Source organism: Tinamus guttatus, unplaced genomic scaffold (assembly GCF_059628265.1).
Source record: "Tinamus guttatus ecotype Peru unplaced genomic scaffold, ASM5962826v1 Tinamus_guttatus_pri_ptg000314l, whole genome shotgun sequence".
NCBI lineage: Eukaryota > Metazoa > Chordata > Aves > Tinamiformes > Tinamidae > Tinamus > Tinamus guttatus.
In genome coordinates, this window is record NW_028288848.1 from 8,816,191 (window position 1) to 8,842,723 (window position 26,533).

Sequence of the window (26,533 nt, forward strand, 5' to 3'; positions counted from 1 at the left end):
CAATCTGTTCACCTTGAAGTACACACCAAACTTTGTAAGTCGTATAAATGAAGCACCTCAAGCTATGTTTCAATTTCTGAGTTCCAAAGAAGACCTGTTTATCTGTGTATTTAGTATTTCTCCAGCACATGTAAACGTAACCCCTTAGGTTTCCAGCCGTTGCTTAGGCCGCAGCGTGGCCGTGTGGTGCTCTGGTTGGCCCAGGAGCTGCGCTGCGTGCGCGGGAGGCGGCCGGGCGGCGCGGGCTGCCGCGCGCTTCGCCCCCTGACTCGGCTCGCAGCGTCCAGCACGGCCTGCGCTGAGCAGCTCTGACGCTGGGAATACCAGAAAAGCACATTTGTGTGTTTGCGCTTCTTTATGTTTACCACAGGGCGGAATTTGATGGAAAAGTGATCCATGCTATTTGAGGTAGCTGGAGAAATGGATTCTTTTGTACCCCTATTTGAGCATTAGGGCAGAAAGAGCCAAGCAGTGAGGCTCAGGTCAACCATGATGTAACGGGCTAAGCACCTGGATTAATGCCATAAGGGCTGGGTTCAGTGCTCAGTTTTGGGCTATCTCTTTCTTTTAATGCTGACCTTAGAGGAGTTGATCACAAATGAGCCGCTATGGCAGTGAGCTTGCCTGTTTTTGTTTATTTTTTTCCTTAAGGGAGACTTCGATAAAGATTCTTGCACACTATATTTAACTGGGGAAAAAAAAAAAAAAAGCTATGCTTTTCTTGTTTGTATTTCACAGATCTGTGTATGATGACCAACCAAATGCCCACCAGAGGTTTATGGAAAAACTAGATGCCTGCATACGTAACCATGACAGGGAGATAGAAAAGATGTGCAATTTTCACCATCAGGGCTTTGTGGATGCTATTACGGAACTTCTTAAGGTTAGGGCTAATGCAGAAAAGCTAAAGGTAAGGAAATGTTTTTTTTCAGAGTTTCATATATCATTGTCTTTCAGTTCAGGAGGAGTAACTTGTTCTTATTTTCTTTACCGAAAAATATATTTTTTTGCAATTATCATGTACACTGTAATGTTTACAACAAATTCTTAATTCAGGTTGTTTAGGCTTTATGTTTAGGGCTTTGTTGTCTGGTCCTGTAGTACATCTGCAAAATTGAATATTTACTAGGTCTAGTTATGATTGTTTTAATAAAAGATTTCAGAAAATGTTGCCAAAATTATTTTGCCCTTTTTAAAGCCTTTCTCAGAAGGAAACATATTGGCGGACCCAGTATTTTTAAGCTCTGTGTGTGTGTGTGTATGTATATATAGAGCTCAGACCTTAGAAAATATCAAGTCTTGATTAAAAAAAAAAAGGCATCTTGAAAAATAAGTTTTACTGTCCTACAATGTGAGTAGGACAGTAGGTGGAGTTGGTAGTTTTCTTTAGAAATGAGATCTAAGATTTACACACAAATCAAATCGTAAATGGTGAATTATGAGATCTGTCCCTTTTAGCTCTCTTTACACTTTTGAGAGCAAAATATGCACACCAGACAGAATGAGCATAGTTCATCAGAGGTTATGATTAGAAGAGCATTATATAAAGGATATTCAGATAACAAGAGACCAAATACAGCGTCAATGAGGTCATTGAGCATCTTTGTTCAGAAATTAATGAGATTTTTAATAAACTAGAATGTGCTTCCTTATTATGATGACCTAATGAGTCACTTACTATGTGGGAAAATCTGAGGTCGAGCTTCGCCTGCACCTGCAGCATTAAAATGTTGCTGTGGTTTGGAGATTTCCACGTTTGATGTTAATCAACCACCCAGTGTTTGCATTCAGCAAAGTATGAATGTTTAATTACCATAAAATGCAATCACCATTTCTTAGAGACAATGAATGGCCCATAGAGCTCATTGAGGTTATCAAAAAGGGACCAGTGGTCAATTGGGTCAATGATTTGAATTGTTTGACAGACCTACAGAAACAAGGAAAGTTCAAAAATCCCAAGTAAATTTGAGAAGTTTGCCACAGAATCTGTTAGAAAGAACTGTCATAAGTAATTGAAGTTAACAAAAGCCCTTTGCGATCAAAAGTTCAAGTTCAAGCTGTAGAGTTAATTTGAATTTGCATTTCTTTGTTCTAAGTTTCTCATGAAGCATGATCTGATTACAAGGGTGAGCAGTCACATCAGGGCAATATATGCATATTTGTCTAACAAAGGTGAAATTTATTTTTAAGGTCCAAGTTACTGATACCAACCGAAGGCTTCAGGATTCGGGAAAAGAGGTGAGAAAATGGTGCTTCCTATATGGGTGTTATGAACATTTATAGCAAATTAAATTTGTTTGCATAATTCAATTGTGATTTTCTACTAAAAAAATCTCTAAGGTGATAGCCCAAACAGAGGAGATCATCCGATGCAGAGTCCAGCAGCGGAATATTACAACAGTCGTTGAAAAACTACAGCTGTGCCTTCCAGGTGAGTGACATAGAACTAAATTTGATGGTAACTTTTTTTTTTTTTTTGGTAATAAGACACAGTAGTCAAAATTCAAAGGATTTTTTTTTTGAGTTAAGGATCTGTCCTATACCATTCAGTTTAACAAAGGAATTACTGTTCAAAAAGATGTTACTACAGATTCCCTCACTTTACGGCATTTGAAATAGGATAATTATGCTAGCTTGTAATAAAACAATGAGATAGATATAAATGATGCAAAAAATGTAGCTATAGACACCTTTAAATGCCATCCTATTTTTAATTACTAAATCATTGCTTAAGAATTATTTCCTTGTTTAAATTGTAAGGAAAATATTATCGATACTCTTCAACATTTTATGGTCTTTTAGCTTTGTGACATTGCAATAATACTTTCATAAAAAATAAGAGCTCTAAATGTTTCAGAAAGATAATATTGTAGGATTACACACAGTTCTATAAGGATTTTATCCTGTTTGTGGTGTTGGCATAAAGAAGGTTTGAATCTTTTTCTTTGTAAGAGTCTTGTGTTGACTTGTGGTTACAGTAGATGGTACTGTTGCCTTTTAATGGAGGCAGGTAATTTGTATGAAGTTACGGTAAGTATTAAGTGGATGAATATGCTCAATATATGTTGTGTCTTTTTTCTTTTCCTTAACTGCATTTTAGAATCTTTCTTTTTTTTTTTTTTGCCTGTTTTGTTTAGTTTTTGTTATACTATGAAATTAATAAGATAAATTTAGTGTATCTTTTTCTGGGGCCTATTTTGTGTCTATTTTATTTTAATTAACTAAAGCCACTATATGATCCATGAATTAATCTATTTGTTTTTATGCAGTGCTGGAAATGTACAGTAAACTAAAAGAACAGATGAATGTAAAAAGGTGAGTGAATTATATCTATAAGAAAATAGAATTTTGGAGGAAAACCAAAAAAAAGGGGAATACAGGAATATTACTATAGGAATATTATAATTCCTAATAGGATAGCAAATATTAATGCAAACAACTAAATACTGAGTTCAGTACTTACAGCCTTTTTGACAGTTCTTAGTCTTCATTTCAACACTATCATTACAAATATCCAGATGTTATAGTAAATAAAAAAAAAGGAGCCTAGTGAATACCATGAAAAATAATTTTTACTTAAATAAGCAATGAAAATATGGTTATAAACTGTGAAATATAATATGTTATTTTTAGTACTTAAAAGTAGTTTAAGAAGTAAGAAGAGTAAGATCTTTAGGGAGTTGAACTGAAATAGAAAATGATGATCTTTGTAGACATTATTAACACTTGCATAATCTACAGGTATTAATACCTGTATTAATCATAATATATTTAAAGATCATTTATAAATCAGTGAAAAAGGACCTTTTTCTGTATGTGTCTTGAAAGACCTTCTGTGTATTTCTAATCTCTTATGTACATGTGACTGAGTATAAAATGCAAAGAATATTTTCTTTTTTTTTCTCATGTGTGATAAATTGATCTGTAAAAGATAGTAAATCTGTAATTAAAAAAAAAATCTCTGCAATAATGGTTTCTAACTGTTACCTGACCACCTGCACCTTTTTGCTTTTCATCCCATGAGAGATGCACTCGCTGCTGCAGTAGCACCAGTTTTCTCTGCAGTGTCTTGGCTGCCTTCCCCTCTCTGTAGCTGCCACCTCATCCCACCACTGCTCACCCTGCTGCCTTGCACCTCGGGCATCCCATCCCAGCACTGCTGCTGCCGTTGCTGCTTTCACCTTCTTGCTTTCTGCAGGACCACTGCTGCCTTCACCCCTGGCTGCTCTTGTTGGTGCCTCTGTCTCTTCCCCTGCTGTGTCATTGTCATCACCTTTCCCTGGGCCTGGCGCAGCTGCTGGCAGCCACACCAGCTGGTCTGTCCTGGTGCCATAATACTTTCTGGGAAGTCTGCTGCAGAAATAGAGGAGCTTTAGGAAAACTGTAATAGCCATGGCCCCATGCTGTGTCCTATTACAAGCGGACCCTGCTAGATGGGAAAGAGTGCTGTAGATCTTGTTGGCTTGACTAGTGTATGCTGCTTCCTGTAAACTGGGCACTGGTTTGACACCCGCTTAAGGTAGTTGTAATTAAGTAATTTGTGGCAGTGCTCTCAGAGCAGCTCAGCAGAGTGAATGAAATGGTTGGATATCCCTTCTGCTACAGACGAGAGAGCAACTTTCTAACAATGCTAAAACTAGGATGGTACTTCTTTTAGCTGCCAGAGCAATGGAGAGTTGTATTTCCTAATGTCACTGGAGTAGATCACTGAGGTGAGATAAAGTGGCAGATAGCTTTTAGCATTTTGACTCCGCATTCATTAATAGTTTTGTAGTTCAAGTCCACTGATTGCTGGTGGGCTTTCTGAGATCTGTGCTTTTCAAATCTAAAATTCTGCTTCCATTATTTTAAGAGTTTAAGATCTGATAATACTCCTGTGGAAGGAGTCCCCACACAGGAAATGTTAAATGTTGCAAAGTCAAATGGAAGTATACTGAATTGAGGAGTTTGGACATGTCATCGTCATCCCGTAACAAGCTATAAGAGAGAGGGGAGCTGCCATAGCTTTGATGTACCTTGAAAGCACGTGGAGCACACAATGTTCAGACTCAGCTCCAGGCTACTGCTCTAGCTCAAATATCTCTTTCATCAACTATGCTTTTTGCCTGTGACTTATTATTCTCTTTGTCAGAGCCCAGGGGTGGGTATCCTGTGGATAACTGTAGAACTTGCAATTAATTCAAATGGTAATTTCCTTGTGGCTTAACAGGCAACAAATCCGGAGTGACTGTTTCCTGGCATTTATCATTAAGTGACTCAGAAGTGGCAAGGACTTATAGAACATCAGTGCTGGCAGATGATTCATACAGATATAAGACATTTCAAAACTGACCTTCTCAACTTTTGCTATGACTCTTTCTTAAAAGAATCAGAGATAGGAGCTTTCACAAATCTTTATTGACAAAACGATGAGGAGTGTTTATTTTTGGCCAAGATAACTTTTCTCATAAATCTTTGCTGAGCACTGTTATTGCAGCAAAGCTTACATTGGTGTTAAGAAAGCAATCTCTATTTTGAGTGTGTATGTTTTTATAGTATCATTTCGTTATTGCTAGATTTGTCATAGAATTTTGCAAAATTCTAAAACTAGAAATTCTAATGTTTAAATTAGGGGAGAACGAAGTGTGAATGTTTTACATTTTTGAACAGTTGTTTTAGGATAAATATTGGTGTCTTATTTCCTTTTCTCTATAGCAGTTATCTTTTAAGATAATGCAATCTTCCGGATCTGGGATACAGACTGTTTTATGCAGACGGAATGAAGGTTTACTGAGGAGTCCAAAAAGCCATCTGCTGATAGCAACTTTTGGTCACTACTAACATGGATTTTATTTGAACTGTTGACCTAGAGGTGAAAGGCTCTGCATCCTATTTATCTATCTTCTGAGCCATGTATAACACAAGTTGACAAGAACTATAGTGGTGAGGGGAAATAATTGAGGAATCTGCTCTAAACAGAAAGTTGGCTGGAAAGCGTTACGAGGGTTTTTAAAGTCTTAGCTGAGGAAGCACAAGGGAGAGGATGTGGTTTCTCTGCTTTTTTCCAAAACACCTAGAGGAGGATTATAAATTTAGCCTGAACTTCCCTGATACTTAGCTGTAAGTCAGAGGCAAGGACATGCCACGCTTTATACAGACCTATTGCCCTGGCTTGCTTATGGGTATTGATATGTGTCTCTAGAGAAAGCTCCTGGCTACCTCAGAAGATGGTGGGTGAACAGTCTCGCAGGAATTGTTATAACTAGCATATTTGCAACCCTTGTTCCACAAAAGATATTACCAAAATACCCAAACCTACAGTGAAAATACCATTAAATAATTCTAGTAAGGGTGTTGCTGAATCTTCTTCAATCTGTTATGAGGAGGTGGAAAAAAGGGTATGGTCTTGCAGACTGAGCATTTTGCCACTGAAAGACTTGGGTTCTTTTCCCAACCTTGCTAGGACCTTTCTTCAGAACAGTGTCAAAGATGCAGCTGATTACTTGTTTACATTGCTGAATCATGCTGAGGATCAGATTGCTCCTATGGTGAAAGGGTGACATGCTTCAAATTGCAATTTCAATATGTCATTTGCGAGAGGTGAAGAATGGCTCCTCCTCTGTGTAACTGAAAAATTCTAGTGGGGTCTTTTAAATTTTTCTTGGTTCGGTAGAGTATAAAAATGTATTGAATAAATACAGGAAATATAATAAAAAGGAATGTAAAGCATTTATATCAGAAGGAAGCACAGTAGTCAGAGTTTTTTTCAAAGTTGCTTTGCAAATTGTTGGTGTCCTTAATCGAATGAAAATTAAATTTTTAAAGGTTACTATCTCTTCTCTTGGTTTTTCAGCAGGAAATTTTGGGACACGAGTACCCTTATCTTTTTCAAAGGCTTGCCTACAAGCTCTTAGACCTCAGTAAAACCCAATGCTATCGAGTCTGTCTAGCTCCTGTCCTTCGTCGCTGCTTGATGTTTTAGCTAAAATTTAATTTGATGAGTTTTGTTTTTTTTTTTCCTTAGGAAGTTGCAGTATTTCTCTTATTTGTCTCCAAAATACATTCCAATGATAAAAATCTTAACTCACTCTGTCATTTAAAACATAAATTACTGCTAGCAGAAATTCAAACTAATGATTCCTGTCCTAAAATTTTAAATTCTAGTACAGACCTGACTGTTCAGTGCCAGGGAGGTGGATGATTGTAAAATAAGATCATGCAAAATTGTGACACTAATTTCTGTTTTTCCTCCAATTCTGCTCTTTGCAGTTTTTAGAACTTTTCATTCTTAAAGTTTGGAGGAGTTAGTAAAGATTAGTACAATTCAACTTACAGTTTTCTGGCCCTGAAGGCAAGACGATTCAATTCTGCACAGCCTTATCTTACAGACCTTCATTAGAGTTTCAAATCTGCATTTTCAGTTTCAAATTTCAAATGAAGAAATTTGTTTTGATAAACCTATTCTTACAAAAGTAACTCAGAAGAATAAGTAGAGAACTGCTGTATTTATGACAAAATACTGTTGAAGATGCTCCTTTAATTCATTTTTATTTAAATGGGCAACTTTTTGGCTTGAGTGTTTGGTAATATATGGAGACAACTAATACAATTGTCAGAGAAGATCTTAACCATCGAGTTAAATCTATATAATGCTTTTTAAGCAAAAAATACAAATACATCATTCTATGAAATAACATGTAAAACTTTTTAGTTTAATCCTGATCTGCAAGTGACCTTCAAAACAAGATGGTTTCAGTGCTTTGTCAGAACAGATGTTAGAAGGGCAAGGTCCTGAGCTTCATATATATATGTGTATATATATATATATGTGTATATATACATATATGTATAATCAGTGTATGTATAATCAGTGAGGGACTCTAGAATGGATTTAAAATGGATTATGCTAATTTGGATCTTGGAGACCACAGTCAAAAACCTTCCAGATGAACTAACAGTGGCTTGATAAGCTAATCTGTATAATTCAAATAAAAATCTTTTATACAGGTTTGATGCTTCTGATGCTTCTTGACCTCTTCTGTCTACTTCTCTTTAAAATGTTGTTAATTCTGTGGTTTTAGCAATCATGATATTTCCATTTATTGCCTTCTTAGTTTTACTGTCTGGAGCAGAATTGCCTCATATTTATTTTGCTTCATTTTTTAAAATAACATAAAAAATTTCAGAAGCTTTTTGGCAGTATCCAGAACTGTGGCGCCTATGTGATGTTTGAAAATGAATTAACTTCAGGAATAGGCGTGTAGGAATCTAACTCAGTGCTCTGAATCACCTCTGGTGGTACTCATCTCTTCAGAAAGTCTGAGAACTAATTTCCCTTTATTAACTATAACAATTTCCTATTGTAATGCTTCCCTAAATCAGCTGGAAACTTCAAAATTTTCCTTATGTGATACAGGCTTGCAATGGATGAATGGTTTTAGCAAGTAAGTCTTGACCCTGAAACCCTTGTAATCTAGGAGAGTACTTAGAGAGGAGGTGGATAAGTAACTCTCTGATGTCAAATTTGCTTCAGTTTCTTTACTTATTGTGTTATTGTACAGTCTCCTACAGGGATCTCAAAGATTTGGCTTTCTTTTGCCAAGGGAATAACAGATCATTAAAAAAGCTGCTTAAAATGTAAATAATGACCATGTGGTACAGCAGGTTCAGTTCTTTTAGTCATTTTCTTGATGGGATGTCCTGTACTTTGTCAGAACAATAAATAGACTCTTGGTTTGCAGACAAAACATGATATACTTCTGGGAAAAGTACAGCTCAAGATAGATGTGTACGTGTTTTGTCCCATCGCTAGCTGGAAGAAAAGGGGGGATGTGTGTGCACATATGGTCACATATTTCTAAAGAGGACATGTGTAACAGGCACCCCTTTCCAAGATTTTTTTTTCAATGTCTGATGCAGGTACTGAAAAAGTTGGGTGAATACAAGACTCAATTAAAAAAATAAGTAAATTAAAAAAAAAAAAAAAAGTTTTCACAGTACAGTAATTTAAACTAAGAAAGGAGATAATTTTTATAGCTTTGGTGCCCCTCTGTGGGCAGAGACTGCAGGAATGAAATTGATATATTTAATAAAACGTTTTTATAAACATTAATAAAATAGCTACGTAATTTGTTTTTCATTTCTTTACAGATATTATTCTGCTTTAAAAACAATGGAACAGCTAGAAAATCTGTATCTTCCTAGAGTTAGCCAATACCGTTTTTGCCAGATAATGATAGAAAATCTTCCAAAACTGCGTGAAGAAATAAAAGAAATTTCCATGTCAGATCTCAAGGATTTCTTAGAGAGCATTCGAAAGCATTCTGATAAAATTGGTGAAACTGCAATGAAGCAGGTAAGCCTATCTGCTGGGTAAGCAGTATGACTTCCATCCTCTTATCTGCTGAAAGTTATCCTAAAACTGAAAAAAATAGAAGCTTCCTAAAAATGTGGTTAACTAACATAATTTAGGGTATGTTTATGTTACTATTGCGTAGTGCCACTGGTGTAGTTACAGTAACATGGAGTTCATTGTGGGCTGTAAAACTCATTTGGACAGTTAATTTACTTTTGATTGTATGCTTGTATGGCTACACTGTCATAAGTCTGTCACTGATAGCCTCAGGTTAGCCCAAAAGATTTGTGTGGGGTTATAGTCATCACCTAGACTTTTGAGTAGAGCTGTAAAGTGCTTGTTAACATCCTAAATAGTTTCTTCTTCCTGACACAAAGTTGTTAATTCTAGCAATGTCTGACTAATAGAGGAAGCAGCAGTGTGGCTCTTCCACTGCACTCAGATTTTCCTCCTGAGTTTGTATTTGTGGCCTAGACCAGAAGCAGTTTTTTCCCTGAGAATGCAGAGAGAAAAGAAAAACTTAATATATTTAACCCCAAGACACTCTGCTACTCAACAGCAGGGTGCGAAGTAAGGACTTACCAGAACAGAGAGATGCATATCTAGCCAGCCTGTAAGAATGAATAAAAGACATCTGCTTTTCTTGCCATAGCATATATTCCTCAGTAATGAAATTTGTATTACATCGCTCTGTATTGATGCTACTTTTAAAACAGGCACAGCAGCAGAAAACCTTTAGTACCACTCTTCAGAAGCAGAATAATGTAAATTATGGTCGGAATACGCATTTAGGTAAAAACAGAGTTTGGCAATCGAAGAATGAAATTACACTGAAGAGGACATTTGAGGAAGAAGATGAGCATGAGGAAGAGGTAACTTTATCCTAAATCAGTAGAGCTTACTTAAAGTGAATTTTATAGGTTAATTGAATAAAATTTAAAGGTACTATCTATAGATGTGACATTGTTGCAGTTAGGATGAGTTAGAGAATCCCTTAAAGGGGGTACTATGGCAGATCAGCATTTTTGAAAAAAAGCATGCCAAAATATTGATTGCATTAATGTTAGCTTCAGTGTCCTATTTGGAGGTGTTCTGTTGAATAGAACTTGTAATTATTCAGGAATTCCATTGCAACTTATATTACCTGCCCACTGCAGGTGATGTGTGGCTTACAGCAGTGTTCTGTTGTTAGTGGTGCAGCCATCATTACTTTGTTGAGGATTTCAGCTTGTGTTAGACCTGTTTCAGCTATTAAATATTCAGTATTCATATTTTTTCCTGAATAAAGGATCAAGTATCAGACGCTGGAGTCTGAAGTTCTGAAAATACTGCGAAAACAGTCTTTTTTGTAACACAAGGAAAATCTAAAACTGTAATAGAAAGAGAGGAAGGAGACAAGCTTTTCGTTCACTCTTCATGACAGAATGACTGAAATTACTGGCAGAAAAAGAAAATCTTACCATGATCTTTCATTAAAGCATAGTCTCTATGACACTTTCTATCAAAATAGTGGTTTTAGTGACCATAAAACCTGTCAGTGGAGTTGCCTTTTGCTGGCTTGATTGGATCATGTATTTGTAATCAACCCAAAGAATTTACATATTTGTTTGAAATTTAAATTCACTGATCTACTGACATCACAGTCTACTAAACTACTAATTCCTCACTAAGCATCCATATTCCTAGAAGCCATGTTGAGCAGTTTTAAAATTAAGGGCACTAAAACTCAGTTTAAAAGAAAATGACAATTCCTTACTAGTAAGATGCCTTACAAAGTGTTTATGGAATGGACAAGTTCTGTTGATGACGTATCACATTATGCAGATTATATGCTTTATATGCTTATATGCCTTTTTTTTTTTTTCCCCCTCCTTCAGGTTTTAACTGTTCAAGATCTTGTAGACTTTTCTCCCGTCTATAGGTGTTTGCACATCTACTCAGTTTTGGTATGTATTAAGTTGACTTTAAAAAGATTGTGGTTTTTTTTTTTTTTTTTTTTTTTTTTTTGAAGTTCAGTGTTCTTTTTCTTACATTTTGTGCTCTTGAAATTCATAAGCAAGCATATTTCTTATATAGTCCTGGATGAACTGGCTGAAATGGATGTAGCCTAGGTACTCAGGGTATTACTGCATGGTTTATTTTATGTGCATAAAAAAGGAGCACACAACAAGACTTAATTTCGTAAGTGGTCTTAAGAATATAAGTGATAAATGCATGTTTGCCTCAATAATAACACTGTTTTTGCAGTTCTCCCAAGTGCCCAAATGTTTGGGGGAAGATGGTCAACATTACAAAGCATAGGTATATTCAGTCTGAACCTTGCGGAAATCAAAAAAAAAACAAGTAGAGCAAAATAGTCTGCAGAAGCTGAAGATGGTGACAGACTGTGATGGGACAGATTAGGCCAGATTCAGTGGCAGAGGAACAACAGCCCATATTAGTTGTTGCAGAAGAAGGACTATGAACAGGCTAACAAGAATTTAAACTTTTTGGAAGTAATTCGGTAAAAAGTGGTTTATTATTTTCTCACGACTGAAATCATCTGATTAATAATCCTTGGTAGGATTAGCGGTGCATTAACCACTCTTGGAGTCCTTCTCCTTTACTTCCCTTTGTAAACCATCTCTTCATATTTTGGAGCTTGCAGAATTATATGATGACAGCAGAGGTGGGAAGGTTACAAGAGGTGGTGGTTCATTACATTTTTGCTTCGAGACCTTATCTCACAAGCAGATGTCACCTAAGGAGTGAATTATCTCTCTCCCACAAAGTTGTAGAAAACAGATTTTTAACACAGAACATAAGTTGTCTACTCCTTTGTGTTGCAGAGGAAAGGCAACTTTTGCAGACCTCAGAGCACTCCATAGCTTCAGTCACTATAAAGAAGGTTTGTGATTACAGCCTTGTGATTACAAGGTGTCAGCACACCAAACGGACTGTAGTCATGGGCAAGATCTTTTCTTTAGGCTATGAAATGGAAGGGTTTTTTGAAAAAATACTCTTAACATGGTGGATCATATAGAAACAACAGCTATATTCGACTGTCTAAAGTATTTGGCAGCTGTTAAGTTCTTCCAGTTTGTTGTGTATGCCTGTTGCCTGCTTGGATTCAGCTTTTCTTCTGGAGCAACTCATGTTGTACTCACTCATATTATGATTTTTTTCTAACTGTGAGATAGATCCCAATGTAACTTAGCAATTTTATACTTGTCACTCATATTGGAATGTCTTAACAAAGTTTAATCTCTTCATTTCTCCTTTTTTTGTTGTTTATCTTATAGGCTAACCTATATCTGTAGAGGTTGTTTATAGGATTCTTTCTTTAATCTACTGATTGCTTTAGAGCATCTGTTTAAAGGGGTAGTTGCACCTCAACTGCTGGTTTTGATTGCATAGGATTACATGATGTGTAAATAATCACGAGATATTTTAAATCTCAGTTTTGGGTGTGTTCTTTTGAGAAGAACAGCAGTTCTTTTTGACTTGAGACACTTCTACTGGGGCAGAGTGGAGATGTGGTATGGGAAGGAGAATAAATTCTGTTTTGGGATGTCTGAGAACCTGCACTGAAGTTTTGGGCTGGAGGTGACTGGTTAGTGTGTCTGATAAATATATGCTAGTATGAATTATAATGCATTGTAAAATCTTGCTATAATAAGCTGTTCCAGCAAATAAGCTGATTTCAATCATTTTTGGGGGGTGGTTTAACAATATCCTTAAATATGGTCAAATATTCAGTATGAACATAAAATACTAAAATTAAACTTTCTCTGTTCTATCTCATAAGTGTTAGATAAGTAATGCTGGCTTAGGAATGTGCAGTTTCTATAATATATTTATTTTTGGATTTTGGAAATTTTTTGGAAGCCCAGGTAATAGAATTCTTAATAGCAGTGGTCTAATAATAGGATTATGAAGTAAAACCAAACCTTAAAAAATGCTAAGCTTCTTTATTCTGCTTGCATACAAATTGCATTGCATTTAGTATGCGGATGAGTCAATATAGCACTGATTTCAGATGGACAGATGGTCTGCACTGAGTAGCCATCTTAATTAGATGGCTAGGACGTCACTTGAATTTCTCACAATATAATCATGCACAGAAATTGTGCTATTTTGAGGACTAATAGCAGAAAAATCCAAATCTGCAGTAATTATATTTACAAGTTCCAGAGGGAATAAACAAATATTAGATATAACTTATATGTATTCTGCTCATGCAGAGCAAATGCATTTCGTATTGAGATGTATAATATCAGAAACATTATTATAGCTAACTTATAATGTACTCAGTTTCTTGAGGAACCTAAAGAAAAAGTGAGTATCCACTACAGAATGATAATTAATGCCTCCCCTATAATTCATGTCTTTACACATTTCTTTATATTTAATGTGTTAAAAACTTAAATATTGTTTGATTAAGTCTAGTCACATGAGCAGAATTTTTCTTTTCAGTGCAATCTGTAGACTGCTTTAAAAAAAAAAAAGTGAATATTTCATGCATGTAAAATTTCGTTGATCTTAGCTGGATGTTTGAGTGTGGAACAAATGCAAAATATGTGGTTGCAGTTTAGAACAGAGTATTCTACCCCTAATTTCAGAAGTACTTTTTCATACTGAGAGTGTGTTCTTGTTTAAACTATTTTCCTCTTGGTTTAGGGTGATGGAGAAATATTTGAAACTTACTACAGAAAGCAAAGAAGGAAACAAGCAAGATTAGTTCTGCAGCCGCAATCAAGCATGGTAACCACCACTTTTGTTTTTGCAATGACTTGGGTTGTACCTAATATTCAATGCTATTTTTATTCCTAAACTTGTTTTCTTTTTCGCTGAAAGCATGAAACAGTAGAAGGCTATAGAAGATACTTCAGTCAAATTGTAGGGTAAGTTTTCTAAATTGAGATTTATTCCAGTTTTACTGTATTGATTCTTAACCACCCTCTGTTCACACGTCTTCCTAAAACTTTCTTCTGAAAGATTCGGTTTCTGTGCAACTCCTGTGGGCAGCATAAAGCTCCCATATGTCAGAAGTTTGTTGCCACACTGGCATAAAACCAGCTTTTAGTGTTATGGCTTTATGGTGGGCAAAACAGAACCCTGAAGTTTTACTTCTCACATGGCCAGGGTTTGATTTGTACTTCCTGTATGAAAGGGCAAAATTTGCTCTAGTGTTTGGAAATAACTTTTTAACTTAAGTATTGTTTTTGTCTTAGTTTCTTTGTAGTGGAAGACCACATCTTACATGTGACCCAAGGATTGGTAACTAGAACATATACTGATGAATTGTGGAACATGGCCCTTTCAAAGATCATTGCTGTCCTTAGAACCCATTCAGTAAGTGAGAAAACTTAGCAGTAATATAATTTAAATCCATTTCCGCAAGAGCAATGTGTGTCAAAAACTATAATAATAACAGACTGAAAAATTACCTCCATCACCTTTTTTTTTTTCCCCTTGCGATTAAAAATTGCTCAGATTGGGGAGGGAGCCTGCCAAGCTTTTGTTTTTCCCAACAGTATCAGGCTGTGATCCCCAGCCGTGGGCTATTTGCATAATCCTCCACTGATTTACAACTCACTGGGTCTTCCAAATGTTCTCTTAGTCCAGCAGTTTAGAATATGCAGAGTTAATCTGCTGTTATTATTGCAATCCTTCCTCATTAGTCTCAGCTGACCTCTTCATTAGATCAGACTGAATAGTTCAGCACTGAAAACACCACCAGGAAATAGTTCCTAATTATCATTCCAAATGCTGTGTTTCCAAAATAAACTCTACCAGCAAAACCCTTGGAGCTACCTCTTCAATGTAACATCTTGATGTGGGAGTAAAGGTACACAAAAATCTTGACAGATTTCAGAATGTTACTCTGAAGTGGCATGACATTCTAGTATATAGAAAGTGTGGTCCTAAAGCTGCACTTCTACTCTTTGCTCAACTGATTCTGAATATCTGCATGCTGTTTCTGATTCCTCTTCAATAACCAATCAAATACTACTATTTACTGAGACTAACTGTTGGTATATTACTTAAGAGTTATCAGCAAGGTCGTCTTTGGCCTAACTTTTAGTATGAAGAAAAGTAGAAGAGTCTTACCTTGCCTTTTTTAAGGTTTGCTACAAACAGTTCCTTCATGTTATTTTTCTTACAACTATTTTTTAATTTAAGGAATATTTAGCATTTCATGTGTACTTAAGAAAAATAGTGGAAAAATAGATTGCAATTATTGTTTAAGATCAAGGAAATGTGTTGGTCAAGTTTTGTTCTCATAGTCCTTTATTTCAGAGGGTTGGGCTAAGCTGAGACATACTCAGGATTTTTTTAAGCAGGTTAGTTGGCTGTATATTAATACTGATTTATAAACTTATATAAAAATATGATAATTTAAGATGTAAAAGTTATGCAATCTCTAATTTAAAGAACTTTTCAAGGTCTTGTGATATGATTGATCAGTATTTCTTCTTAAAATCCATGACTTTAATCAAATCCCATTCTGTGAAATTAACCTCTCCAAACATGACTGTAGTACAGACTAGTTTTTACATAGGCATATATTGTCTTCTAACGTTTTATAAGCAAAACCCTTGCTTTATTTGATTATGCTGAGAACAAAAATTACAGAAAGGCAGAACAGGCATTATCCAGTATTCAGAATAGTGAAACAAAGATGAAAATCTCAGCTATGTGATTCCACGTCTCTGAAATGTATCAGGCATTTAGTGAACTAAGTAATTTAGGTATGTGAATTTTCACACCTGAGTTTGTAATTTGAGTGATATACATGTTTAGTAAGTATTCTTGTAAGGTTTTCCCTTACGTTTGGGAAACTGAGGTGGCACAGTGCTAATGCTAGTTAAGATTATGTTCAAAGGTATGTCCTGTGGAAATCCCTTTCTGCTACTTTAATGGAACACATTAAAATGCTTTGCTAAACAAGTAAGTGCAATTCACTGCTTTTGATTCTAGGTAAAACACATTTCTGTTTATGGCGCAGTGTATTTTCATTTGCTTTTTATGACCTTTTATAGCATGGATAGACAAATGCTCATATATAACTGGAATAAGTGAAGATAATTGAGTCTAAGTTGTTTTTACAAAGGCAGTTGGGTAAAGGGATAAGATGCAGACTTACCTTTCTATGACAATGTTATTTGAAAAAGTGTGTCCAAGATTTTAAAATATTTTAACCAAATCAGAGTATCTCGCTTTCAGTCATATTGCAGTGATCCTGACCTTGTTTTGGAACTGAAGAATCTCATTGTAGTGTTTGCTGATACTTTACAGGTTGGTATCATATGAGTAACTCAACTGAAACACTGTGGTGGTCTTTTTTCTTTTAGATATGTATGTGCAGTGCTTTGAAATTCCCTGACATCTATGTATGAATCAAAAACATAAATATATAGTAATATTTTAAATAATAAAAACATCTGTACTTCTTGTTCTGACTCCTACTTTTCAATTTTACCAATTCATGCAATCCACTTAGCATCCATAGCTATATAAAATTATTAGTTCTGTGATTTGTATGTGATTTTTCTTTACTTCTGATCTTTAGGAAGAATAATATTGCATTTGTCATTAGTATTCTAGTTGGAAGATCAAATTATTATCAAGTTATTCTGATAATAAGAGATACACTGATAAAGCAGGTTAATTTTTAAATAAATGTAATAAATATAACAAATGCTAAAGCGTTACAGAGAAAGAGGACAATTTTCTGCTCAAAACCTGGAAGTATTTAGTATACTAAATGAAGATATTTAGTAATAGTATTATATATAGTCTGTTAAAAGTAGTGGTGTGTCTCAAGTACTAGAGTTTGTTTTATAAAAGTGGCAAGACTGGGTAAGAAATCCTAATATCTTGAATTGATGTGATAGAAATGAGTGTATTAGTTCTTCAAATATCATCCTTTCTGTTTTTCTACCTTAGGGTTATGGTTTTCCTGTCAATCGATTATTTGATCTTTTATTTGAGATAAGAGACCAGTACAATGAAACATTGCTCAAAAAGTGGTCTGGATTGTTCAGGTTAGTGTTTCAAAATAATTGTGCCTTTTTTATTGCACCTATTGTTTTCCTTAAACCTCACTTTTTGATAGAACAATTAATTTTGGAAGAATTGGTTAACTCAATGATTACATATGAAAACCTGGTCAGGTAGGGCTAAGGACTAATCACAGGTAACTGTTATTTAGGAAAGCAGGTGTCCAAGACTACTTCTGTAGTACATGTGGAACAGGAGGTCCTGCAAAGGAGGAAGACTCAGAAGAGAGGTGCCTCTTTCTGCACTGGGAACCTACTCACCCCCCCAGCTATCACAGCAGGGCATTAGGTTCCTAATTTGGGTTATCTTACATTTAAGAGCTAAATTTAAATATTATCTTCTCAACAGATAACTGTTATTGCCAGTAAGTCTTGTTCTTTTGCCAGAAAGAGAGAGCTTTTAATGCAAGTTGGCTTCCATCTCTGCCTTGGAAGTATTTGACAGGACAAACTCAGGAATAGGACAGCCCAGGACTGTACTGCAGAGCCCTTTGCAGATAGAGAGTATGATCTCTGAAAGCACAGGCTAAGAAACTATCTTGTATTGCAGAATATGTTAATAAAATACATTTATTGCTTAAGTTTAATATTTTAAGGATTTTAAGCTCTCTAGACCCCTGCTATCATCAGAGGACTACTAGAGACATCCAAATGGTACTTAAATTAGGTTGTGGCCACATGTCTACTAGAGGTATCTGAATCATCTTCACTCTTTCACAGTCTGAATATCTGGGTTAGTGCAGGCACAGTATAGGCTACCATAATTTACAAGTATCTCATTGTGGTTAACGTTGGAGTAGACCACTTGATCTGAAGTTCTTTTGCTGTATTATGCTTTGAGTCATGCATACTAAAACTTTTCTCAGCTGTGATCTTTTTTCTGTATATAGACAGACTCATTATAAAAAGTAGCATATAAAAGGTACTTGCAAATTCACCTAGTTTGGATTTCTGAGATTATAGTTACAGTAAATTGCTTTTTGAAATTGCATGTGATAATAAATGTGATAATCAAATTTATATTAATTTACATATATTTTATTTACATTATTTTTCAGTGTTAATACATGTCCTATCTTTTTTCACCTCCCTAACTGTTCTGATCAGGGATATTTTTGAAGCAGACAACTACAGCCCTATTCCTGTAGCAAATGAAGAAGAATACAAAATAGTTATAAGCAAATTTCCTTTTCAAGATCCAGAACTTGATAAGGTAAGAAAAAATATTAAAGCTTGCCAAAATCTAATTAAGGACTTTTAGGACAGTAATGATTTTTATAATTAAAAAGTAATTAAGGTTTGAAAAACCAGGTGGATTAAGAGGCTAAGTCACTGTCTTTATGGGTAATTATAGTCATTGATAAATATGTAATTCAGTATGTAATATGTATATTACATCTCTGAAGTTTGAGTGAATAATGTGACCCATTCTTTTCTAAACATATTAATAAGCGCTTTGGTTAATTAATACTAATATTTAATTAAAATAGTCTTTTAAAATTACAACTATCTTAAATTTTATTTCATCATATTGGATTTAGTAACCTGTGTGTGTTATATGTGTTAGTATTAAAAATATATGTATGTAATAATAAGCAGACTTTGCACAAAATAATAGACTTTGCTATTTTTCTTTGTAAGTTCATGATTTATGTCTAGATACCTGGGGAGAAATAAACCCCAAGAGACTGTAAATAGTTCTGCAGTGGTAGCATTCCAGCAGGATATTCTTGTATACCCTTAGCCATTCTCCCACTGAGAGCTGCTTTCACAGAAAGGTCATAAGTATTTTCTGCCGTTCAAATACGCTTTTGGTAATGCTCATCATGAGATGGAGTCTGTGAGGAGGAGCTAAAACTAAGAACGATAAAACAGAGGTAATAACTGATTTAGTGGGAAGGTATTTTCTACAAAATCCACCATTAGAGATACCTGCAATTTAGCAGGGATTTACCAGGCAACTGTAAGAGCTCCATATTAATAGCTTTGCAGTGAAGATGATGAAAAATAAAAGGTGGGTTTTATGATGGTTAGGACTCTAAAGCTCATGCTGGGTTTACACATCGTCATAGATGATTATCTTTAAAAATTCTTTTAAAATGGTATTTCTGTTGTGATGGCTTTAATAGTATTTTAATTTTTGTAATATCTTGTTCATCTATTGAAGTTATTTTATGATGCTGTTCTCCATCAAATAATTAGTCAATGTGATATATTATTATAAAATAATACCAGTCTAAGAAAACTCTGTATGATGTCAGAAGTATAGAGTACAGCTGATACTATTTAGCATGATGATTTTGCTGATAAATTGCAGAGATTTTAAAATGGTATTTAAAATTTTTATCTGCCTCCCTTACTTTCACTTTCTTTCTGATGTATCATTGCAAGTGTTTTTATTATTTGAGTGTACGTGTGTGTGTGTACGAACACGTATGGTTAACAAAGACATTTAGCTTGTCTTTTGCTAGAAGGAGAATATATTTTTGTATAGCCATCAATTTTAATTTTGTTTTAAGACACAGAAAGGGATTGTTATTTTATAGTGAACAGCACTTCATTTGTGGATATTTTTGGGGCAGAATCTCAGGCTGATACTTAGTTTTTGGTTGAGTGAATTTGAGATTAAAGCTGGGAATCAGGTTGGATTCTGTTCCCAACTCTGTCACTGACCAGCTGTGTGACACTGGGTAAGTCACTTCACATCTCTCTGTCCCTGTTAATTCATCTGTAAAGCAGGGATAATGATTTTTACATATGTTTATAAAAAAGCTTTGAAACCTATATGTTAACTAGGGTGTGTTGTTTTAGGGCATCATTAGGAACAAAACTGTGTGTTCCCCCTCACCCCGCCTTGTGTCCTACCAATCTTTGAGCCACTTTAGTTGACTTTAACCAGATTTAATAGAGTGGCAGAGGTCTCAAAGATAATCAAGTTCTTAAAAGTTTGCGAAAGCACCCATATTGAATGAAAGACTGAAGTCTTACCTTTCGTTTTATTAGATAGCAAGGAATCTGCATGGAAGAAAAGCTTGATAAATGCCACAGCATCACTTGTAGACAGTTTATAAACTCATCCACGTCACCCCTCTGTTGTTGCCTCAGGGCTATATATATATACATATATATATATATAGGAACAAATTTGAAACACAGAAAGTTCCACATGAGGAAGAACTTTGTTACTCTGAGAATGACATCCCTGGAACAGGCTGCCCAGAGAGGTTGTGGAGTCTCCTTCTCTGGAGATCTTCCAAACCTGCCTGGATGCCACCCTGTGCCACAAGCTCTAGGTGTCCCTGCTGGAGCAGTGGGGTTGGACTAGATGATCTCTAGAGGTCCCTTCCATCCTCAACCATTCTGTGATTCTTTGATTATAAAGCACGGAGATGTTATTAGCTCCTATTTAGTGGGTTAATTTAGTCTATGTTTAGATGAAAAGAAAAATAATTACAGATGTGTAAATCCCAGCGAGTCACTGAAAGATGCAATGAACTTGAGAGAAGAAGGAGAGAAAAAAAAAAAAAAACCCCAGAGGGCTATTTCATTTGATGCATTTGCAATGCCTATTACAGATTAAGATGAAATGCCTGTGAAAATGCATGTTTTAGTTTTAAAAGATCCAGTAGTAATATTAGTAAGCACTAATTCTAACTCTTAGCTAAGATGAATCCCCCTCACAATTTTACAGTAAGTTGCTTATAGGAGCTGCTTGAGGCATGTTGAGACAGATTTGTGAATTGAACCTACCTAATGTTTATTATTGCGGATAAAACCTGACAGGACAAAATATATGTTTTTTTCCTGCATTCTGCTGTTGAGATTGAATGTGCAAGCTATCATGGTTTGATTATATAATCTAACTTCTGCACTTTTGTTATACGTTCAAAAGTGAAACAATTGGCTTTCATCTCTGTTTTACTGCCTCTTCTAAATTAGTCTGTTAAGAGAATTAAACTCTTAAACTGTTGAATCTCTGAAGGTTGAGATCAAGCCCTGCTGAAGGGACTTCGTGGGGATCCTTAAAGTTGTATGTGACAGTACTTTTTGCTCTTAGGCTATGTTATCTGTCATGCTGCCAAATATTAAATGAAAAGTTATAGTTAAAAGAGGATGTCAAGATCATGATTATTATTGTTATTTTTTAATACCAGAGTGTTGATCTGCTGTTTATTAGGCTTTTATTTGAAGAAATACAGTTCTCCTGGGATGATACCAGTTGTTAATTATTTTTCTCATGCATTAGTCATAGAGTCAACAGAAAATTAATTGGGGTATTTCAAATGCAATATCTTAAATGCAGACCTGTCTATCTGGTGTTGTAGATTTAATTGAATTGCATTATCTTCTTTGTGCCCCCAAATACATTATCAAGTTTAAAAATGAAATAAGAGGCATGATTTCATTGTTACAGACTACTAGTATGCATAAAATATGCTCATCCAAATTTATGAAAAAGAATGTAAATAATGTTTTAGTTTTGTGAACCAGTAAATGTGTGGCAGTAAATATACATGTCAAAAATTGTTAAGATGCCTTGAAGATATCACCATATTCAGCTTTGCTGTTTTGGTACTTTCATTTTTAATGTGTATATTTAAATTGCTTTCTACAAGGTGATCTGATAATTTACCTGGAGTGTTTGAATTTTATTTTAATATAAATAAATGTTAACATTATATTTCTCTTATAAGCTATTTAAATAGATAAAAATCCAATTTATATTGATGAAAACCAGAAAAGCTTAAAGCTAAAAAAAAAATAGAATTGTTGTTTCATGCCATTTCTCCTTAGAATCAAAGTTCAAGATGTAACATAGTGTTATCCTTTGTTTTTGTAGCAGTGTTTTCCAAAGAAGCTTCCAATGTCTCAGTCAGTGCCTCAAATTTATATCCAGGTTAAGGAATTTATTTATGCAAGCCTTAAATTTTCAGAGTCACTTCACCGAAGGTAAGCTTTAAATGCCAGGAGTATAAAGTAATCTATAACTTCCATGTGCCTTCCATGCCCTAAAAATGTACAAGCTTTTCTTTTAACAAAGTATATACAATTTGAAAACAATTCCTCAAAACTGATTATTTCAGAAATAATTGGTTTGCCTTGAGTAGTTCAGCCCAGCTTTTTGTTGTCTGTACTTTGAGTTTCGTTAGTAATGATTTCTGCTGCCAGAAAACTGTACTGGCTGCATACTGATTCCCTCTTTCCTGCCCCCTCTCCCTTTTTTTTTTTTTTTTTTTTTTTTTTTTTTTTTTTTTTATGGAAGGCACCCTGATTTCTTTCCCATTATGCCCCTGCAAGACTTGGTTTTAATTACATAAAATAACATTTGTAGCTCTGAAACCTGGAAGGTATTGATTGCTGGTCACCCGCTTCCGCACTGTTAAAGATGTAAATGACTCTTTCACACATTCTTAATTGATACTGTTTATAATTTACACGTACTAATGAGTGCATGTTGACCTCCATAATAACTCATTAAAAGCACAAATAAGTCTTTCCTAACCGCTGTGGTAATAAACATGTCCAAAATCTAAAAATAACAGATTTTGCTTCAGTGTTGAAATTCAGTTAGTGGATAATTTGGTGAGTGAAAGAGGTATTGTGTGTGATAGATCACAGAAACTTACTGCTATTAGAAATTATAGGCACATAGGGAATTCTTAACATGAAAAATTTACTATCCATAAAAAAGAAAAAAAAAGCTATTGTCATGCACAGGATAGTTATAAAAATATGCAATTGTTTTTCAGTTCAACAGAAATAGATGATATGCTCAGAAAATCTACAAATTTGCTGCTAACCAGAACTCTAAGTAGTTGCTTACAGAACCTAATTAAAAAACCTCATATAGGTTTAACTGAGGTAAGTTTTAAAATACATTCACAAAACTGTGTGTGTGTGCTTGTTTTTTAAGGCAGTGTTAAGCATATTCTTGTAAGTGTAGACATAGTGTAGTATTAAAATTTGTGTAAGAATAAAAGTAGCATTTGCTTCAAAGCTGAAAATTTGAAGAGAAGAAAGATGACATAAGGAAAAGTAGCCGTATTTGGAAGTAGTCTCTTATAGAGATGGTAGCACTACAGTGTTGGGTCTAGTTGGAGTATGTGTACGTTGGGACGCACACGATGTGACAGTGACAGAGCTCTCTCCTCCATGACAAACAAGGGCTTCTAGAGAATTAGCTAAGGTCTTCTGTTTCTCAAACTGCCTGTAGTGCATGGTTCAGTGTGCTGTGCTCCTGTCTAGCAATTATTAGGACATTATTGAGTTTATTTGTCTCCCAAGAAAAGATGGAGGGGGGAGAAAATCTCCCTCACATGAAGCTGCCAGATTAAGAAATCTGAAGTTCACTCTAAGACATGCAACTTCTTCTGTCTGTATTAATTATATTAAAATATTCTGGTAGCTTTGTACATATTGTTTCTGTGTCAGGACTCTTGTCTCATTGGGTTTACCACACAAAATAAGGGCTAAGAGGGTGAATTGCTCTATTAACGTTCCTGCAGTTATTTGCAGTGTTAGGAGTTGGCAGATACCTACTGAAAGATGATGCATAACACTGCTGAGAAGGAATTAAATGGTAGCCAGTAGAGCTGTACTAGATCATATTAAATGCTGTTTTTTAAACTACAAGATTCACTTATTTAGTGAAAAAGTAGATGAAGAAACATCTTTGTAAATCATATATTGCCATGTTAGTGAATCAAGATGTGCAGTTTTTCTGAGCTGTAGTTCTTTACATTTTTAAAAACTGGTGGCAGAAACTTGCAAGGATATGAAAATAAATTGCTTAATATTTTTGAAGGTATTTAGTTGTCAAGGCAATATGCTTTATGAAAGAAAAATGTTTAAAAAAGAAACATTTCAATAGTGTTCACTAAAACACTGTTGGAGCCAGTGTACAGTGATGATTCAGGAAATGATGTACTGATGTTTGTTACTGTCTATTATAAGTGGTCCTTAATTTGTGAGTGAATATGAATGAATGTCCTTCTTGTAAAAAGATAAATAACTCAGCAGCAGGTTATTATCACTGTTTGTCAAAAACATTGACAGCCTTATTTTTAAAAAACATTGACAGCCTTATTTTTGAAATTTCCTAACTTAAGAATGCTTTACTATGCAGATACTTCTGTAAATTTTTCTTTTTCTTAATTGTCGTAATTTATTTCTTTTTTTAATGATGTGGATGGTAATTTTGATGATACCTTTCCTTATTTTCCCTTTTTTATTTCTAAAATATCAAGTTATTTCACTGGGTAGGTGGTCGCAGTCTTTTTTTTTTTTTTTTTTTTATCATGATCTGCGTAAATTGCGGTATTTGGAAGCTATCTTTGAAAATTGGCATTTGTTAAGTGGTAACTTGAAATACTGTAATTACTTTTTAGTAAACTGCTGCTGAAAGGAGTAACAACACTTGGAAAAAATCAAGTAACAGTGGATGATACAAAAAGTCACTAAATGGGGTTTTTTGTGTCTCGTAGCTTGTTCAAATCATCATAAACACAACACACCTAGAACAAGCCTGTAAATACCTTGAGGATTTCATAACTAACATTACAAGCGTTTCCCAAGTGACTGTTCACACTGCAAGACTTTATGGACTCTCTACATTTAAGGTATGTTGTATGTCATCCTTAAAATAATCGTGTCTGAAAAGTTATATAAAAATAACTATAAATTAAGTATCTTAAAAATGAAAGGAAGGGAAATGGCACGTTTTCTCACTTTGTTGTTAAAAGTATTCTGAACTGATGAAAATTAAAATTCAACACTCAGCAGATTAGCACTTTTTCATATTATCAGTATGATTTGAAATATGTCAGTACCATCAGATGCATTGATGTTCTCTTCCAGACATGTTAGGATCTTTTATTAAGTTACAAAATGAGAAGCTGAACCTAACTTCACTAGAAGCTTTTATAGACTAAGCTCCAAATCATGTAGTATCTTCCATTTGGGAATAGAATCAAGCCAAACTGTACTATGGTGATCTAAAATACACGAACGTATTTTGTTTGTTTTTGTTATAAAATAGCAATTTTTGTTATGTTTTCAAGTAGTGACCTAGTAATGCATAATGTAAAAGTGAAACCAACAAAAAATACATAATTGTATTTTTAGAGCCATGTTTTTACCATGTCTTATAAATAAATATATGCATTAATACTTGCTTAAGTGGAATATGCAAGGCCAAATATGAATAATTACCTGTAATTCTAATCTACAAATTATCATTTTAAAAAGCTTTGATATTTGCTATCATTAAATAATAATAGCTGAGTAGCCGGGGAAAGAGCCGTGCAGGAGGATTTTGCTTCCTAAGCTGGTGAAAGTTGATCACTTACATGTACATGACTGAATGGTTGAGAAGATCATAATCTTCAAAATTGCCTGTTCAGAAAGTAAACCTATAAGTGATCGCCGTATAGAAGCGCAAATATTTGTCTTATAGGACAAAAAAAGGAGCTGTTCCTAGCAAGATAATAAACCGAGTGGTGCAATATGTATTTTCTTTTCTTTCTGTTCTTCAATTTTCACTTCCTGTGTGCTTGTAATATAGCTTTAAGTTAGTATTTTTCCACTGTTTTTGGCAAAGCTTATTTTGTGTACTTTGCCCTAGTTATCAGAATTTTGTGATGCATGTACTCTCTAAACATACTGTGCCATAACTCGATCTCCAGTTTATGGCGCATGGGGCCAGAGCCCAGGAGTGCAGTGCTGCTCAGGGAACAGTGTGTGCGGCTGCAGCGCTGCTCCTTGCCTCACTGGAAATATTCCCACTTGCCTGATTGTCCTTAAATGTGTTTTTAGAGTGTATCTGCACAAAAGCTTGAGGAAAAAAAAAGCAGCGGTTTGGACAACGGTCACATTGGTGAATTCATCTAAAAATGCCATTGCTTTCTCCTGTTGTACTACAAAAGGTGTCTCAATAAATGTTAAGTCTGTATCATAATCAAAATAGGAGATTAATTTATTAAGACAACCTTCAATCTTGAGTTTTCCTAACATGCTAATATTTGACTTTGCAACAACTGTATTTTTCTTGTGAATGCTTCCCTGGATGTGTGGGGTTTTTTGGTGTTTTTTTTATTTATTTATTTATTTTATTTTTATATATATAAAAAAAAAAGGAAAAAAGGGAGAGAAACCT

General features: G+C 34.8%; 1 protein-coding gene across 4 annotated transcripts in view; it reads left to right on the top strand.

Annotated features, from left to right (window-relative positions):
• The window catches only part of EXOC6 (exocyst complex component 6), an 89,611-nt gene that overhangs the window by 16,666 nt on the left and 46,412 nt on the right, over positions 1-26,533 (top strand). For all 4 annotated transcript variants that reach the window (XM_088528754.1, XM_088528755.1, XM_088528756.1 and 1 more), the window contains exons 2-17: positions 739-910; positions 2,191-2,238; positions 2,341-2,431; positions 3,270-3,315; positions 9,130-9,334; positions 10,051-10,206; positions 11,212-11,280; positions 13,994-14,077; positions 14,171-14,217; positions 14,548-14,668; positions 16,544-16,615; positions 17,267-17,364; positions 18,487-18,592; positions 22,220-22,329; positions 23,130-23,241; positions 24,864-24,998. In XM_088528754.1, the coding sequence (XP_088384880.1) occupies positions 739-910; positions 2,191-2,238; positions 2,341-2,431; positions 3,270-3,315; positions 9,130-9,334; positions 10,051-10,206; positions 11,212-11,280; positions 13,994-14,077; positions 14,171-14,217; positions 14,548-14,668; positions 16,544-16,615; positions 17,267-17,364; positions 18,487-18,592; positions 22,220-22,329; positions 23,130-23,241; positions 24,864-24,998 (1,672 nt within the window). The remainder of the gene's footprint in view (positions 1-738; positions 911-2,190; positions 2,239-2,340; positions 2,432-3,269; positions 3,316-9,129; positions 9,335-10,050; positions 10,207-11,211; positions 11,281-13,993; positions 14,078-14,170; positions 14,218-14,547; positions 14,669-16,543; positions 16,616-17,266; positions 17,365-18,486; positions 18,593-22,219; positions 22,330-23,129; positions 23,242-24,863; positions 24,999-26,533) is intronic.